General features: G+C 43.3%; 1 protein-coding gene across 1 annotated transcript in view; it reads right to left on the reverse strand.

Moving 5' to 3' along the window:
* The window catches only part of GPC3 (glypican 3), a 791,583-nt gene that overhangs the window by 370,368 nt on the left and 401,781 nt on the right, over positions 1-19,434 (reverse strand). The window contains exon 5 of the mRNA XM_082262873.1: positions 11,581-11,706. Coding sequence (XP_082118999.1) covers positions 11,581-11,706 — 126 coding nt within the window. The remainder of the gene's footprint in view (positions 1-11,580; positions 11,707-19,434) is intronic.

A 19,434-nucleotide genomic window follows, 5' to 3' on the forward strand; every position in this document is an offset into this window, starting at 1 on the left:
CTTCTGCCATCACCATCTGTCACATGACATCACACTCATTTCTCAAATGCATACTGTGTAAAACTAATCAGTGCTGCTACTTTTCAGTATATTATACTGTACAGTAAGCATAACCACTGTTTGTAGTATATGCAATATATGTAACAGTCACAAAGTAAAGACTTTCTCACTACCTGCCCCGACAAGACCTCTACTTCTTTTCTACATTTCTCTTGCCATCAGCATAAATTATTATTTATGTATGTAAATCCTTGTTTTTAGGTATATTTTAAAATTATGAATGCACATTGCAGCAGTCATGTGTCCGTTTAAAAATACAGGCTCTTTTTTCCTACTTCATAAAGCTGTAAACCAGCCTGTTTCTCCGCAGTCAAAGTGAGGTTTGACTAATTGAAAACAATAGACTCTCTAGAGTCTCACAGATCAAGACTTGTCCCTTAATATTATTATTACACACTCCCTAATGATGTCTCTTAGGTCCTTCTCATCACAAAGCAGTGTTGTATACAATTCTGTTTCTAGTATGGTAATTCCACTTTTGTTAAAAAAAAAATGCTAAAATTGATACGTACATCTTTTTTGCAATTAAGGGTTACTAAAAATTGCCTCATTTCTTTTTATTAAAAACACTATTAATGATCATCAGCCAGTAAAGCTCCCCACTTAGCACTTATGGCTCATGTGAGTTTAAATTGCAGCAGGTAAGATTTTTAAATTTAGGTTTATTATTACAATGATAATTCAGCTCTTTCCTTACGTATTCTATCTTGTAATTATTGGGAGAATATATAAAATATAGGGTATAACTGCAGCCACTAAGAAATATCTTCTAAATTGAGTCCGATTGTGGCAGATGAGCTCTAATGACATTTAATATAGGCTCAATTAACTTCCATTTAAACATTAATTTCAAAAATCAAACTTTAAATGCACATTAAATTAAAGAGAAAAAAAATAAAAGTCCCCAAACCACTGTTTCTACTGGACAAATAGAGGTCATACAGAACCCCAGGCCTGGTTATTCATATTAATAGATACATATTCTTGATGCATGGGTAATTTTTAAAAATTATCCACTGACATCTTTTCATCCCTGTAGTGCTTTGGGTCAGCTTTTTAAGTAGGGGTTAATTAATACCTAAGGTTACTTACTGTGGAGACATTGATATATACTTCCGTTTATTCTTTTCCTAATAGTGCTGGGAATCTGTATTACTTGAATATGAGGAATTAAAATGGAACTTAATGAAATTCTTATAATGTAACTGTCATTAATAGAAGGGTTCCTTCCTGTACAGAAGGTCAGCAATCTGCATATGCAATCTCTCAGAAGAGATTAAACCAAACCTAGACGGCTCATCAGAGGACAGAGCCATAATTATGGGTGGAAATACACTTGTAGGCTTATAAAGGATAAGTGAGAACTTTTAGTACACTTATCCTTCACTACTCCCCTTCTTTCTTCCTCCAGCAATTTGGTCATAGGTTATACTTACGTTTGTTGTGCAGGTTGCCAAACTTTTCAAAAACTTGCACAGAGGAACAAGCATTTGCTCTGCAGCCCCCACTTGCTTCCAATGGGCCCGTGTTGAACATGTATATGTAGGACAGGCTACAAACAGAATTTTGCACCAAAGTGAATACCTGTGTACAATTTTTACACAGGTTTTCTGGGTGAAGCACAATAGAGCCTTCCTAAAACAGAGGCATCTACATGTCTAAGTTTTATCATAAATCCCCAAAACAAGGGATTTGTTACTCATTTTAGAATAGGGGGGCGAGTAAAGCAAATAATTCCTTACTTCCTCTTGGCCAACTGTACATTTAGAACTGCTGGTTTATACCATAGATACAGCCTAAAATTATACAATACAGCTGTCTTAGACTTGCTGGTCATTATTTTTGCAGTGCAAGACAATACCGTTTATGGAGAAGGACTTGAGGAGCAAAGAGCAGGTATGACCTGTCATAAAATTCAGGAGAAAAGGTGAAATGCTAACGAAGCAGACTACAGAGAGAAGATCTAGTGGGAGGGGAAATTATAAATAAGCATGACTTATGACCAAATCCCTGGGGGTTGCAAGTGTTACATGCACAGTATGGTGATAGAAATCTTAGTAACACTTCCTAATTTTTGAGAGAAAAAAATATGGATGTCTTTCATGGCAAATTACCTTTAGGCAGCCCACCTAGGGGTTTTCAAGACAAGCTTAGGAGAGGCCTACAGGTATGAAACTGAAAAGAAGCTTTAGTTTTCTAATGTACGGAGGACAATGGAATGCATTGGGAATTTTATTATAAAGATGAATTGAGCTTTTAACTATTCCTATGTTGCAGTGCTTTTTACTTTACTTTCTTTGAGTGGCCTACTTAGTAAAACCAATGCACTCTTTAAGCCTCATGCACACTGGTTACATTGTTTACCCTGATCGGAGACAATCAGCATTATAAACTCACCTAGGCTGCATTTTTTTCAAAAGAGTTTAGCAGAGTTTGGAGTTTAGGAGTTAATTTATTTAATTTTATTCTGGCCATTTAAATAGATAAATGCTGAAGTGCTAAACGTGCCTACAGTTTAAGCACGTTTACCAGCGTTTTTCAGCGTTTTTTGTGGTCAGAAGAAACGCTCTTGAATGTGGTTTTAGGGCATTCAGACAAAAGCCCATAAACTCCCTGCTAATAAACTGCTAGAACGCCCACATGTGCATGAACACACAGGATAACATAGAGGGGAGTTTAAGGGCTGTTAAAAAAAAAAAAATGCCCAAACTCACAAAAACATGAGTTTAACAGTAGCAGTGTGCATGAGGCCCTAGGTGTCTGATATTTTATCTCAACAACAGTTAAACATAAAGACTGGATGACTGCAATGACACATACTGCTTCCTTTAGTTTCTAATCTACAAATATCTGTTTAAAATTACAAAAGTAAAGCTGGCTGTGCACTGTGCACAGTTTGGCAAATTCCCGAGGAACTGGCCAAAACTAGCTTAGTGTCTAGCCCTGCCAGCCCTACTCCAGGTGACAAAAGTCGATCAATCAACACTTGTCGAGGGAGTCGGTTGGAAATTTTTTGATCACACTCAATCAGATGCAGCTGGTCTTTAGGAATTTTGACAACTGGCGGGGCTGCAGCAGGAGATTCATTTATCTGCACATTGTAGCCTGGATGAAGAAATGTTTTGTTTTTCGTTTAGCCTGCAGGCAGTGTATGACCAGCTTTTTTAACAGAAACGTTTTTATTAATTTCAAAAACAAGTCACAAACAAGGATACAGTGCTGTGTTCACATTGGATAATATCATAGGCAAGCAAAAAATCAAGGTACAACATATTGTGACAGGAAGTCAGGTAAATCTATGGGTGTTGTCACCGACGGGAGATATATTTCTGCTTGGTTTAGACAATTCACCAATTACTATCAAGTGTCGGCTGCAGAGGTAGGCAGGAAAATGTACGGAAGTTGAGAAAACTTTCAGCTGTTCAGAATGAGGCAATTAAGACCTCTATAATTTGTCCAAAGGGAGTCTATTGATTGCTGTCTCCTGAGGCTGTGTAAGCTGGGGAGAGCAGTCAGATTAGAGACTTCTAAAGGTGAGGTGTTGAACTTTTTCTGTGTAAAGAAAACACAAATGGACATTTGAGTGTCTGCTGTAGGACCAGCAGTGTCTGCCCAACAATAGGTTGGGAAGACTTCTTAGGTAGGTTCCGGTGTGTGAGAAGGTAGACGCCCACAGCGGCCAGGATTTATTTTGTGTTTTATTTTGATTTTTTGATGTTTTTGCTGCATGCACTTGTTTGACGAAATTGGAAGAATAAACCATAAACTGTTGTTTTCAATCACTCCTCGGCTATCTCCCTGTGGGACGAACCCCCCCAAAAGGGGTTATCCACACCTGCTACCGAGCTAATCCCTCACATATGGTGGAGTGCCACGGGCAGTTTAAGTAAACGCAAAATGGAGGAGATGCTGAAACAACTGATTATATCGAATGCAGCCCAACAGCAGGCAAATGCAGCTCAACAGCAGGCAAATGCGGATTTTCAGCGGAGCTTTGCAGCTCAACAACAGGCTCACCAAGAGAGCATTGCAGCTCAACAACAGGCTCACCAAGAGAGCATGGCAGCTCACCGAGAGGCCATTGTAGGCTTGGAACAGAGACAACAGCAGCTAATGGAGGCCATTGTGAAACAGCTTCAGAGACAGCAGACCGAGGCTGGGAGTCAGGCCAGTAACATACCGACTTTTCGGGTAAACCACTTATTGCCAAAGATGACTACAGATGAGGACCCTGAGATGTTTCTGACCACGTTTGAAAGAAAGAGAGTTGGCCTAAAGAACAGTGGGCTGGACTAGGGGCCCCCCTATTAGCTGGAGAAGCCCAAAAAGCATATTTTGACTTGGAACTTGCAGATGCAAAAAACTATGATCGATTAAAAGTGGAAATATTGGCACGTTTTGGGGTAACCTTGGATGTCCGTGCTCAGTGGGTCCACAGTTGGAGTTATCAGCTGAAGAAACCACCCCGGTCGCAGATGTATGACCTCATCCATTTGGCTAAGAAATGGCTGCAGCCAGAAATTCTGTCCGGACCAGAAATTTTGGAGCGAGTAGTCATGGACAAATTTCTTAGGTCTCTTCCTAACACCCTGCAGAAATGGGTGAGCCATGGTGGTCCGGAAACCGCAGACAAATTAGTAGACCTGGTCGAAAGGTACCCAACAACTGAGAATTTGACCTCTTTTTCCAGAGATGCACAGACTTTTCACCCCAAGACCAGACCCTCCCCACCTATAAGTAAGACTGCGTCAGGGGATGGGGGTGGAGAGAGGATCCAAAGAGCAACTAGAGGTATTAGCAGGACTACTACTAATGTTTGGCGAGAGCGGCCTGGAAGACCCATCCCACAGGAGAGGACCGGTAGGTTGATTTGTCACCGTTGCCGGGAAGAGGGACATGTAGCAGCGGTTTCCCCAGCGGTTTGCCCAGCGGATGATGAACCCATGCATTGTGACTTTCTGACAGAGAGACGACAGTCCTTTTTTGCAACCACATACACTGCAGTAAAGGGGAATGAGAAACCTTTATATAGGATGTATTTAGATGGTAAAGATGTTGTGGTATTGTTGAATTCAGGTAGCCTGGTCACCATAGTGAGAAGTGATCTAGTAGTGAAAAAAAACTTACATCCTAGGAAAATGGCTGTAGTTTGTGTACACGGGGACACTCGAGAATATCCGGTGACTACAGTTACTTTTGAAACATCCCTCGGTATCCTGTGTCACCAAGTGGGTTTAGTTCCCAAACTGCCACATGACGCCATTGTGGGAAGGGATTTCCCAAAGTTCTGGGAACTCTGGGATTGCCCAGATTCCCGAGTAGGTGGTTCTTCTGAGCCTGAACCATCTACTCCAGAATCCTCTAACTGTGAGGATTATCCTGAGTTTCCGTGCTCAGTCTTAGCCAGGGAAACACCAGTCCCTAGGGAGGAGCCTGCTACCTCAGAAGAGGAACAGCGGCCGCTAGGGTTGGATTGTAATGTTCTGGTACCTCTGGTACCCTTATTTACACATTTCTCTCTTAATATTGCGTCCCATCTTGCTATCCAAATGGGACGCATACACCTTTAAGGGCAATGACATCATCGCCGAGCGCCGCTATGAGCGGCTATTTCAATCGCCGGCTTTCTCTCACTCATTGCTCGTTCAAACCGCATGTTCACCGCACCTTCTCTTGTGAAGCTGGAGCTGCTGGCTATTCCCTTTGCCTGAACTGAACCGGAACCTCGCTGCCGATCCGTATCTCGCTACTGGATCACCTCTCACTACTGAACTTTGTTACTACTACCTATCTAGTGATAAGTACCCCACAGGGGATTCCTTACTAACCTGCACTTCTACTGTCATCTACTGCATATACCAGGACTATCTCTATCTAAGCTATTTCCTATCATCTGCATAGACTGTTAGCTCTTGGGACTACCATCAACTATCCTTGCACTAGGTTACTCTGTCTTGTATACTCCATCTGCTGTCCCCTACCATCTGCACTATACTTGACATTAGAACCTATCTGCTTACTACCATCACCTAAACACTCTCCTAATACTACTCCTAGGTGCTCACCATACTATAGCCTGTCTCTCACCTATATACTCTCACATATTCTATCCCTCCATTAACATCAGATTGAGTGTATGTATATTGCATAAACAGGCTGTGCACAGTGATGAAGTCCTGAGAGTTGGATATGTTTGTTCAACAGAATCTCTACACGACTACTGAGTGTGACAATTCTGCAGCTGCAAATCCATCCACTAACAAAAACGCATGAGCGTTACATGGATGACCTTAAGGTGCACCTAGAAAATTTTATCACTGAGCAATTGAGGGACCCCACATTGCTAAGAGCCCGGGAGAATGTAGTGAAGATAGATGGGGAGCTAGTTAACCCTGACGAGAGGATTGCCCTCCCTTACTTCATTATTGAAAGGGACCTCTTATATTGAGTGTCACAGAGGATAGAGGACACCGTTGAGCAACTGGTAGTGCCTAAACCGTACTGCAAGATGGTTTTGGAACTGGCCCATGGGCACATTCTTGGGGGACATTTTGAGCAGAAAAAACCCGGGAGAGAATCACCCAGAGGTTTTATTGGCCTGGAATCACTAAGGAAGTGGAATTGTACTGCTCTTCCTGTCCAGTGTGTCAGATTAATGCACCCATGCCCCATTTCCGCAGTCCGTTGGTACCCCTGCCCATTATCGAGGTCCCTTTTGAGAGGATCGCCATGGATTTGGTTGGGCCCTTACTGAAGTCCACTAGAGGGCACCAGCACATCTTGGTAATAATGGATTATGCCACCCGTTACCCAGAAGCGATTCCTCTCCGAAATACCTCTGCTAAAACCATAGCCAAGGAGTTATTTCAAGTTGTCACCCGGGTGGGTCTGCCTAAGGAAATCCTAACTGACCAGGGCACCCCGTTTATGTCTAGGGTGACAAGAGAACTTTGTAAACTCCTGAAAGTGACCCAGTTACGTACCTCAGTATATCACCCTCAAACAGATGGGTTAGTGGAGAGGTTTAATAAAACGTTAAAACAAATGTTGAGGAAGGTGGTGGATAAAGACGGAAAGAATTGGGATTATCTGCTCCCTTATCTGATGTTTGCCATAAGAGAGGTTCCCCAATCATCCACAGGGTTCTCTCCGTTTGAGTTGCTGTATGGGAGGCACCCCCGGGGCCTACTGGACATTGCCAGGGAAACATGGGAGAGTGAGAGTTCCCCTCATCGAAGTGTGATTGAGCATGTGGCACAAATGCAAGATAGAATTGCCCAAGTGATGCCGATTGTGAAGGCACATTTAGCCCAAGCCCAGTTGGCTCAACAAAGGATTTACAATCGTGGGGCCCAGTTCCGTTCTTTTGCACCTGGTGATAGGGTGTTGGTGTTGGTCCCCACAGTCGAAAGTAAATTCCTAGCCAAATGGCAGGGGCCCTATGAAGTGTTGGAGAAAATAGGGGTGGTGAATTATAAAATTAGCCAACCGGGAAGACGAAAACCTGAGCAGCTCTATCACGTGAACTTGTTAAAACCATGGAAGGATAGAGAGTCCTTGGTCGCTGAGACTACCCGAGTTTCTGCTCCAGTTAACCTGGCTGTCCCTGAAGTTGGGATAGCAGAGACTCTGCCCAAAATTCAGAAACAGGAGGTTAAAGAATTTGTGCTCCGTAATAGGGAGAAGTTTTCAGACCTGCCAGGTTGGGTCTCTGGAGTTAAACATGACATCATCACCACACCAGGGGATAAGGTCAAGTTAAAGCCTTATAGAATTCCAGAAACCCGGCGAGAGGCCATTCGCCAGGAAATTAAAAAAATGCTTGAGTTGGGGGTGATAGAAGAGTCAAATAGTGATTGGTCCAGTCCCATTGTCTTAGTGCCCAAACCAGATGGAAGTTGGCGGTTTTGTAATGATTTTCGCCGCCTGAATAAAATCACTAAGTTTGACACCTATCCTATGCCCCGCATAGATGAACTAATTGATCGCCTAGGCACTGCCCGGTACATGACCACGTTAGACCTTAACAAGGGTTATTGGAAAATTCCTCTCTCGGGGTCGGCCAGGGAAAAAACAGCATTTGTAACTCCAGACGGATCTTTCCAATATCGGAGGATGCCTTTTGGGTTACAGAATGCTCCCTCCACATTTCAACGCACCATGGATAAGACCCTTCGGCCTCATCGAGCCTATGCTGCTGCATACCTCGATGACGTGGTCATCCACAGTGAGGATTGGGACTCACACTTACTAAAAGTTCAGGCTGTGTTGGATTCCATCTGGAAGGCTGGATTTACAGCCAATCCAAAAAAATGTACCATTGGGCTAGAAGAGGCGAAGTATCTGGGGTATACCATTGGTAGAGGTATAATCAAGCCCCAAATAAATAAAGTTGAGGCTATTAAGGATTGGCCACGTCCCACCAACAAGAAACAGGTTCGTGCATTTTTGGGGATTGCAGGTTATTATCGCCGTTTTATTCCCCATTTTGCCTCACAGGCTGCTTCCCTGACCAATTTGACCAAAGGGAAGGAGTCTGTCATGATCAAATGGACTCCCGAGGCAGAAACAGCTTTTCAGGCTTTAAAACAGGCCTTATGTAGTCAGCCAGTTTTAAACTCGCCTGATTTTTCGCGAGACTTTGTGGTCCAGACAGATGCATCAAATGTGGGTTTAGGAGCTGTACTGTCCCAGATTATCAATGGGGAAGAACACCCTGTTATGTACCTCAGCCGAAAGTTGAAGGCCCATGAGGAGAATTATGCCACCAATGAGAAAGAGTGTTTGGCGGTGAAATGGGCCTTGGATTCTCTCCGGTACTACCTCCTGGGTAGACAGTTTGAACTGGTGACGGATCACGCCCCATTGAAGTGGATGGCACAGAACAAGGAGACCAATAGGAGAATAAATAGGTGGTTCCTGGCCCTTCAGGAATTTAGTTTTGTGGTAACGCATCGCCCCGGTGTTCAAATGGGGAATGCAGATGGTTTGTCCCGAGCACATGCGTGCCTGGCAACCTGTGTCCCAACCCTAGGGTTGAAACAAGAGGGGGGGGTATGTGACAGGAAGTCAGGTAAATCTATGGGTGTTGTCACCGACGGGAGATATATTTCTGCTTGGTTTAGACAATTCACCAATTACTATCAGGTGTCGGCTGCAGAGGTAGGCAGGAAGATGTACGGAAGTTGAGAAAACTTTCAGCTGTTCAGAATGAGGCAATTAAGACCTCTATAATTTGTCCAAAGGGAGTCTATTGATTGCTGTCTCCTGAGGCTGTGTAAGCTGGGGAGAGCAGTCAGATGAGAGACTTCTAAAGGTGAGGTGTTGAACTTTTTCTGTGTAAAGAAAACACAAATGGACATTTGAGTGTCTGCTGTAGGACCAGCAGTGTCTGCCCAACAATAGGTTGGGAAGACTTCTTAGGTAGGTTCCGGTGTGTGAGAAGGTAGACGCCCACAGCGGCCAGGATTTATTTTGTGTTTTATTTTGATTTTTTGATGTTTTTGCTGCATGCACTTGTTTGACGAAATTGGAAGAATAAACCATAAACTGTTGTTTTCAATTACTCCTCGGCTATCTCCCTGTGTGACGAACCCCCCAAAAGGGGTTATCCACACCTGCTACCGAGCTAATCCCTCACAATATGCAGACAGTAATAAAAGGATCTCCCGCACGGGCAACAGAGGCACAATACAGCTCGGAGGACTCCCTCCACCCCCCCACCCAAGCAGCCACACCTCCCCAGCCAGGGCCATCCACCCCAGAGGAGTCAACGGCCGTTAACAACGCCAGGTGAAGGATGGCACCACCCAGACAAGGGACCACAACCAAGAGAGAAAAGGAGGAAGGGGAAGAGAGAGGGGGGAGAAGGAGAAGGGAGGGGAAGGCCCCCGGAGGGGGCCGTGCTTAGCAAAGCAGAAGAGAGGAGACCAAGAGAGAGCAGACAGAGGAAAGAGCGGAAGAGGGGAAGGGTCTCATCCCGACCCTCCCCTGTTCACCCACAACCCCCACACCTTATCGAATTTCTGAGGACAACCCCTGCTCATGTAGGTGAGTTTATAGAGCGGTAAAACTGAGTCAACCTAGACAGCAATGGAGGGTCAGCCGATTTCCAAAGTAGCAATATCGTTTTCCGAGCATAGAACATAAGATAAAATATAAAGAGCTGCATGTGCCTCCTGTGAGAGACTAAATCACAAAAACCCAGTAATGAGACTCTGGGATCAAGGACCATGCCAGTAACCCCCAAACCCTCAAGTTCACCAACCACCCCCCACCAAAACCCCTGAGCAACAGGGCAGGACCACACCATATGGAAAAAGGTACCAATTTGACCACAGCCCCGAGGGCATACATCCGAACTACCAGGGTATATCTTGGCCACTCGCTGAGGGGTATAATAGGCCCTATGGAGAAATTTGAGTTGAATGAAGCGATCCCTGGCCAAAATTATCCCAGAGATATAACCACCAGCCCCTCCTCCCAGTGTATGACCAGCTTTAGGTGGAACAAGCATGTAAAAATATGAAAGCCATGTGTCCTTTAACGTGCATAACCTAATAACTCAAAATACTGTATGCGCTACCTAAAAGTGCACTATACTTTGCCTGTAAACACACCGGTGCTTGCTAAGTTTTGACCATTACAATAATCAGGATGTTTCTGTTCTCCAGAAGACAGCAAGATCCTCTGACAGATAAGACACAAAGAGATTGTCCAATTTGCTAGAAAATCTCCGTAAGATTGGGTTTCAGTCCTTTCTAGACATAGAAAATCTTCCATGGGGAGGAGCAAAGGGTTAAAGTAAATCATGGGGTCCTGGCTCCTGGGAAAACTTACTTGTTAATAGACAGGTATCTCCCTGCCTGTTGTTCTCATTGTGGCCATACATGTATCGAAATGTGATCCATCTAGATACACAAAGCGGTTCATAATAAATTAAAAGACTGAACAAACCAACACATGGTATTGTTCTATGCCTTGTAACTAATGGAAAATATTGATTGAAAACATAATCAATCCATTAAAACTGATCTGAATTACAATTAGCTGACACACGCGCTAATATTTGCCATATCAATGAGAAGCAACCAACAAAATATTGTCATGGCTTATCAAAGCAGAGTTAAAAATGGACTCCCCAAATAATTTGAAAAGAAGGTCTTTGGTTTGAGGTTTTCATTTGATTTGATCTTTTAGTCACTTTAAATGATCCAATGTAAGATCATATCAATATGTGTGCGGCCACTATTTTGAAGATATATTCCCTACTACAGACTACAATCTCTACCATCTTATCTATAGGTGGCAAGGAAAGAGACATAACAAGCCCCTGATTAATCCCCAACTTTGAAAAATATTTACGAGCTCATTTTCTAGTAAAACTAATGGGATCGAGGAACTTCAAATCACCAGATGGAAATATACTGCACATTTATTGAGGGAAATTGGAAAAAACTGAAGAGTATTCCATTAGCCTAAAGAGGGCCAATACAAATCCTTGACATAGTAGAGACTTACTTCTCAACAATCTCCTGTCCATTCCAACATGAGGTGTCATTTTCAGCAACAGTGCTGTGACGACAGACAAGGGCAGGGAGGCTGCTATAGAAGTGACTGTAGGCTTTCAACTTCATTATAAACTCCCTAGAAATAGAAAATATATTAGCAATGGGGACATAGAAAGAGAAACACATTTTTTTTCTTTACAATTTATAGTTGGTTTTATTGTACAGATAATACAGAAATATTTTAAAGCAAAAAGCCAGCCATACACAATACAACATGAATAGCCATTTAAAAGAAAAAGCAAGCTTTGGCTGCAATATTACCTTCAACCTACAGATACAATACTTTTATTCTGCAGTTAGATGTCCTCAGTCTGAAACTGGACACTGAAAGAAGCAGCACATGGATAAGCTCATCTCTCTGTCACTCTGCTTTCTCCTCTTACCAGCATGCTCTTTGTTAGTATTAGAACTAACTGGCTCTTTGTACTCCTCCCTATATTGCTCTCCAGCCCCGATGAATTGCAGGGACATTAACTAGTGACTTGACAAAGGGCCACCCCTGAAACACATTGTCTTGACTACAGCCTGATTCACTTCCTACTCCAGTCAGACTTGCGTTCCAGCTCCAGCTCAACCTCGCTCTGGTCAGCGGTGCTTCTGAGTGGGTGAACTCATATCCCGCACACCAGTCCCCAGAGACAGGCTAAATGCCGATCACTGCATTGCGGCTTCCTTTTTAATCCTACCAACCCAGATCCCCACACCATCGGGACCTCTCACTGCAGCACCGGCATATCTTTTCTGCTAACCCAGGGCTCGACAAAGCCCAGGCGCCAGGTCACCATGGTGACCAGAAATCAGGTCTTGGCGCCCGGGCTTCCGTCAGCCCATCTACAGCTGCCAGTGTCAGCTGCCAGTGGAACCAGACACAAGCAACTCCTTGGGCAGCCGTCCACTCAGCTCCATACCTTATTTCTTAACTTGCATAGGGAAGCAATGATTGGGCAGCCTGTCAGCCTCTCCCCTCTTCATCAGCCGGAGCTTCCCACCCCCTTTTGGCCCTTCTCCAATCAGGAGGGGAGCTGGGTACAGTGGCTTCTGCGATTGGCTGGCCGGGAAGATGATGTGGACGGTGCGCGGAGGAGCCGACAGTGAGCCCCGGCTCTGCCAGATGGCTGGGGGTGGCCTAGCCGAGCCATCAAGGAGGGCAGCCCAAGTTGGGGCCCAGGAGCTGGCAGAACTCTACTCTCCAGGTGAGAGGAGACACCCAAAGGGGCCCCACCCACAGTGTAAAAAGAGGGGGGACACTGTGTGAGAGGAATGTATGGGGGAGGGAGGACACTGTGTGCGAGGAGTGTATGACTCTTACCACATTGTCCCAGCAATATGTGTTCTCTGATGTGTCCTGCAATTGTAAGACAGGCAGCTTAGAGCCCCCCTCCCCATTAGATCAGAGTCCCTTCATGTCAGCAACCCCCTTAGAGACCCCCAATTAGAGAGTCCCTTTGTTAGCACCCTTGTTAGAGATCCCCCATTAGATCACAGTCCCTTTATACTAGCACCCCCCCTTAGAGACCCCCCCATTAGATCAGCACCCCCTTAAGAGACCCCCCATTAGATTGATATAGTGGGGGGTCTCTAAAGGGGGGTGCTAATATGAAGGGACCAGAGTCCCCTTTTATCAGAGACACCCTTTTGAGATCAATGGTTGGCCACCTCTGTAGCTGCAAACAAAGCCCTCCTAACTTTCTTTGATGGTTCCCAGATTCAAAGCAAATTTGTCAAGCCCTGTGCTAACCCAAGGGCTGAGTAAGGCCTCATGAGCACTACAGCTGCTAAACTGAAGTCTAGGAGTAGTTAGGCTAGTACGTTTTTTTAGCAGCCCCTGAACCCTCCTCTGTTATCCTATGTGTACATGTACACTCAGTCGTTTATAATGATTTAGAGGCATCTAAGATTATTTTTTTGAAAGCAGAAAAATCAGGTTCAGGACTGTAGTTTACTGGCATTTCAAACGCCAAATGTTTGTAACCACGGTAAACCGTGTTAATAGGCATTTGTGTTTATAAGCATTTTTAAAGGAGAAAACATTTCTGATCATTTTTATATAAATATATAAAAATGTTGAAAAAACACAAAAATGTCACCACAGGCTGCTGCTTGCATTAATAGAGGAGTCCTCTCCCACAATTTTCTACATCTTCAGAGTTTCAGCAACAGCAACATCAGGCAGATTTCCTCACACATGCTCATGATGGGATCCATAGTGAAAACACCAAAAATTAGACAGCTATCTACAAGCACACTGCTCTCTCTTCTCTCACAGAATGGCTGAAATAGGTAATAGTTTACTTGTTTTTTTATGCATTGTGGGAATTTGGGAGGGTCTCCAGAGGTTATCCTTAAAAAACCTGTCCAACCTCAAACGCTCATAACCGCTGCTAAACTCGCAAAAACACGGTACGAAAAGCTATAAAAAGGAGGTTTTTCACTGTCGGTTTCCAACATTCAGAAAAGGTTTTGAACCGCCCTGTGTACATGAGCCCTAAGCGCTTTATCTCAGATGTCATTTCACATATGGAATAACTGTGTACTGTTAGACACACTGTGGCTGATATGCCTCTTTCAGTATATGGACGAGTTTTATGACTGTTTTGCCCAAATCTTTCATAAATTTGCATAGTGGCATAGTAGTGAACTTTTGAAACCCATACAGTGTACACCAAGTGCAGTAACATTACACTTTGGAGGAGGACTCCCAAGCGCTTACTTTGTCTGGAACTTTAGTTGTACTTAAACAAAACATTTCATTATGTAAGGAGTACAGAGCTGTGTTCATTTGCAAATTGTGGACCTGCCTATAATAGGTTCAGCTTTAACATGGGCAGATGGCTCATTGAGAATGACGGATAGTGAAAAATCCACTTATCCAACTCACTGTGATACACACAATAACTTGATGTGCAAATTTAGCTTCAGCTAAAATACTCTGCTACCTGTTGTGTTACATCTTTACCTCTATATCGAAATGCCCATCTTCCTTCCCATTTTTACACAGAAACAGGCAAGATCTGAGCAGGATTATCACTAAACAGGGCACTAGGCAGAATAACAGTTTTGCCCCCCTAAATTAGGTTACCTGCATGAGCCCTGTTTACACATACATGCGTTATTAAAACAGGAAAACAAAAATGTGAAGAAATTATTAAAATTTTAAGACACATTGCTCTATTATCTTAGGCTGCATTTATACCTTTATATGCTTTTAACATTTATTATTTTTCACATGCATTTTAGAATTTCATATTTTTAACCACTTAAGGTCCAAACCTATTTCTGACACTTAAAAGTTAACATCAGTATTTTATTTGCTAGAAAATTACTTAGAACCTCCAAACATTAAATATATTTTTATAGAAAAGACTTTGAGAATACAATGGCGGTCGTTGCAATATTTTATGTCATATGGTATTTGCGCAGCGGTCCTTCAAATGCAATTTTTTATTTTTTAAATATACTTCACTGAATTTAAAACCAAACAGTAAAGTTAGCCCAATTGTTTTTCTATATTGTAAAAGATGATGTCATGCCAAATAAATAGATATCTAACATTTTACGGCTTAAAATTGTGCACACTGCTGGAATGGCAACAAACTACAGTACTTAATCTTCATAGACGATGCTTTAAAAAAAAATTTACCGTTTACCAGTTTAGAGTTATAGAGGAGTTATTTTGCTAGAATTATTGCTCGCACTCTGACGACCACAGCGATACTTCACATGTGTGATTTAAACACTGTTTACATTTGCGGGCGCGACTTAACCACTTAAGCCCCGGAAGATTTTACCCCCATTCCGACCAGGGGGTATTTTGCGATTCGGCACTGCGTGAATTTAACGCACAATTGCGCGGTCGTGCGACGCTGTACCTAAACGAATTTGACGTCCTTTTTTTCCCACAAACAGAGCTTTCTTTTGGTGGTATTTGATCACCTGTGCGATTTTTTGATCACGCGCTATAAACAAAAAAAGAGCGTCAATTTTGCAAAAATAGCAATATTTTTCACATTTTTTTATATGAAATTCCCCCCAAAAAAAATGTAAAAATCAAAATTTTTAAAAATTTTCGGCCAATTTATTTTATGCTACCTATGTTTGGTAAAAAAAATCGCAAAAAGCGTATTTTGATTGGTTTGCGCAAAAGTTATCGCGTTTACTAACAAAGGGAAAGATTTTTGTCATTTTTGTTGTTTTTTTTTTTTAACGCGTAATGGCGGCGATCTGCGATTTTTTTTGCGGTACTGCGACATTGCGGCGGACAGATCGGACCCTTGACTGACATTTTTGACACTTTTGGGGTTACCAGTGACATTTCTACAGTAATCAGTGCTATACATATGCACTGTTACTGTAAAAATACACTGGTAGTGAAGGGGTTAACTTTATTTGGAAGGGAGGGGCTGTGTGTGTCCCTAGGGGCGTGGTTTCTACTGTGATTGGCTGTGGCTCTAGCTGTAAGGACACTGATCAACGGATCTACATACCAGATCCGTTTTATCAGTGTCTTTGCAGCGAGGAGAATGACAGGCAGTTTGTTTACACAAGCTGCCTGACATTCTCCCTCTCCCCCGCCGATCGCCGAGTGACCGGCGGACATCGGGTCCGCTGGTCACACGCGCGGGGGGGTCCGTGACCACGTGGGAGCGCGCCCCGGGGGGCGCGCGCTTGCTCCCTAGACCCTCACAAGCAAGCAACGTAGCCCTACGTTAGTTTGCCTGTGAGGGGCTGACCGCCGACGTAGATAGTCGTGCGGCGGTCGGCAAGTGGTTAAGTATGAAGGGATCTAGGGTCTGAAAGACCTCAAATCCCTCCTTTGCACTTAAAAGTTTTCAAAATGCTAAAATTAGCATTTTTGAATACCGTCTTTTTTTTTTTAAATCGCCGCCATCGGGACGTCGCTTCCGGTTACTACATCAGGAACCGGATCAAAGCCAATTCCAGCTTCGTTCGGGACTCCAACCAGCTGGCGGATGTGGTGGCTGGTTACTCGGGTCTCCCAGAGGTACAGGAGACCCAGGCGGAGCAGTGGAAGGTGGCGGGAGGGGGGGTGGTTCCCTCCCACTTCTTGTGATAATGGCCTGATCAGCTGCTGAGCCACATCGGTTGTTATCACCAGAAAGCTGACCGCTGGCTCTAAAAAACAGTACCGGGGTTTTGCCTCTAGCTGCAGTCATCTCCCCGGTACAACCACTTCTTCAAACCGATGGCGGGAAGTGGTTAATGTTTACTTTCCCTCTCTATTACTTTAGGCTGCATTTATACCTTTGTAAGCTTTTAAATATATGTTTATATCCCTACCAGCAGCCCTTTAACCTCCCTGGCGGTATGATTGTTTCCGATTTTAGGTGCTGAAAGCGGTACCATTATTTTGCATGTAATTCTTACGGACGAGCAGCCCAAACCAACTATTTACATATGATTTTTTTTTACTGTGCGTTCTTCTGTATGATAACGTTTGAAACACACAATCATAAATTAATAATAATATAATACATAACTATAAAAAAGTAAAAAAAAAAAAATATATATATATATATATATATACACACACACACACACACACACACACACATATTAGTACAGTAAAACTGCAGGCAAGGGCACTGGGTGGCAAACTAATGTCAAATTATTTTATTTAGTAATGTAATCCAATAGGATTAAAATATATAAGTGTGTTTGTGTGTTTTACTTTTCAAATTTGCCGCCAGTTCCACCCCCCCGCGACGTGACGTTCACAGGGAACGGAAGGCGGGGCACAGAGCATCAGGCAGAAGATCCGGCCGCCGTATGCTGCAGGAATACATCGCGGGATCCTGGGGACAAGGTAAGTAACCTCTCTTCCAGGATCCAGCGATGCTCCCTGGTGGTACCCCGAGTGTGGCACTGAAATTCCACCCCGAGCCACACTCGGGAATACCGCTAAGGAGGTTAAGTGCACTTTAATGCTGATATGACGGCTGTGATGGCTTATTTCACTGTCTCCCAATCAGAAGCCATGACCGAGAGCAGCTGGTGACAGCTCAGTCAGCGTGCCGGAAGTGTGCAGTGAGTGTGCTCTCACAAACCCTCATGCCACCGCAAACACATATGTGCAGCATCAGGGTGTTAAAGGACACCCCTACGGGATGTAGATGGCAAAAAAGACTGACAGGGATTAAAACTCTATCTAAAAAGAAAAAAAAAAGTGTTGCACTTTAAAAAAAAAAGAACTCCAGCTTTCATTATACTTTCCATAGTTTGTTTGGGCCAAGCTGACCCAAACTATGTCCCTCACTAACATGTGAGGCCACTGAATATGCTGTGTAAACTGTATGTAGCTAAGGCAACAAACAGCATACCGCATGGTGTTCCGGGTTTGAGGCAAGACCTTCCTGTCTCATACCTGGAAAACAATATGGTCTATCTGAGCGGTGCTCAGCCATTCTGAGAAAGCGAGCAATCAATACAAATCTTCCTCTGATTGGCCCAAACAAACAAGGTTAAGTATATTAAAAGCTTAAGTTCTGCCTTAAAGCAATATTAAACTCCAACGCAAACATTTATTATATTGAATCTTACCAATTTTTAGATGTGGTGGCTGTATTGGTTTCCTTTTTTAGGCTTTCCTTCTTCTATTTACGTTTGGTGATCCAGCCAGCAAGTCTATTGTTTTTTAAGAGCTCAAGCTCTCCAGCAGAATGTATTCATTTACATGGATGAGACAAACCACTTAACACTGGCATGGGTGATTAAAGTGATCAGCTTTTTCATTTAATCATGCAAAATCTCTAAACAGTTTTCTGTAACTTATGAAGTTTGTTGTAGCCTTTTAATGTGTGAGCAAAAGTTATGATTCAATTCGTTAGTGTATCCAAATCTTTGAATTCATTAAACTCTACCCCCTGCTTCCCTAGACTGACAATGCTGCTGTCTGCTGTGCCTCCTATTTTCATTCACCCAGAGTTGTGTCTCACCTAATACATGAGATGTGCTACTGGCCAGATCACCAGATTAAAACGAGGGAAAAAAATGCCAAAGAAAAAAAAAACTGATGCAGCCATTACATCTAATAATTGCTAAGCTGCAATATAATATTTTTTTATTTGGGGTTGAATACTGTTTTAATCTGTCATGCCAACTCTCTGGCTTCAACACCTTACACTGACCAAGAACAAGAATGTAGATAAGGTCTTCTGACTTTACTCTGACATTCCCTACAGCAAGGGTCCCAGGCAATTACAGCCCTCTTGTAACATGGATATGTGGCTTATCTATTATGGATATGTGGCTTATCTATTCTGTGTGACATAAGTATATATGGATTTTTAAGATTTTTAAAGAATTTGAGTTCAGCCACCAGATCCGAATCTGAGAGGTCATTACAAAAGATACCAAAGCTTTATGACAAGCATTCTCCAATTAAAGCCTGATACACACTATGAGGTTTTTTTTTCGTTCAACCCAAAAAAAAACTGTCCGCTCCAGTCAGTACGGCTGTACTAACTATGCAAAGTTATTGCAGTGATCTCCCCCACTGAGCTGTTGTGTTTTGACAGAGAGACACCCCCCCCCCCACCAGAACATTCCAATCAGCACTATCTGCCACTGGCTGAGAGTGCTGATCGGGAGTCAGTTGGCTGCTGGTTTTCCAGCATGTTCGTTCGACAGAACCCGACCAAACCCGGACAGGCCAACATACACATGGCCGATGTCTCCCAACATTTGGCCTGTGCTTAAGTTGTATTTACCACCAGTATTGTTCAAGTGGACTTTCAAAGTATAACAGTTTACTACACAAGAAGGTGAACAGAAACACAAGATGAAC

Source organism: Pelophylax lessonae, assembly GCF_965119305.1.
Source record: "Pelophylax lessonae genome assembly, chromosome: 7".
In the NCBI taxonomy this organism is placed as follows: Eukaryota; Metazoa; Chordata; class Amphibia; order Anura; family Ranidae; genus Pelophylax; species Pelophylax lessonae.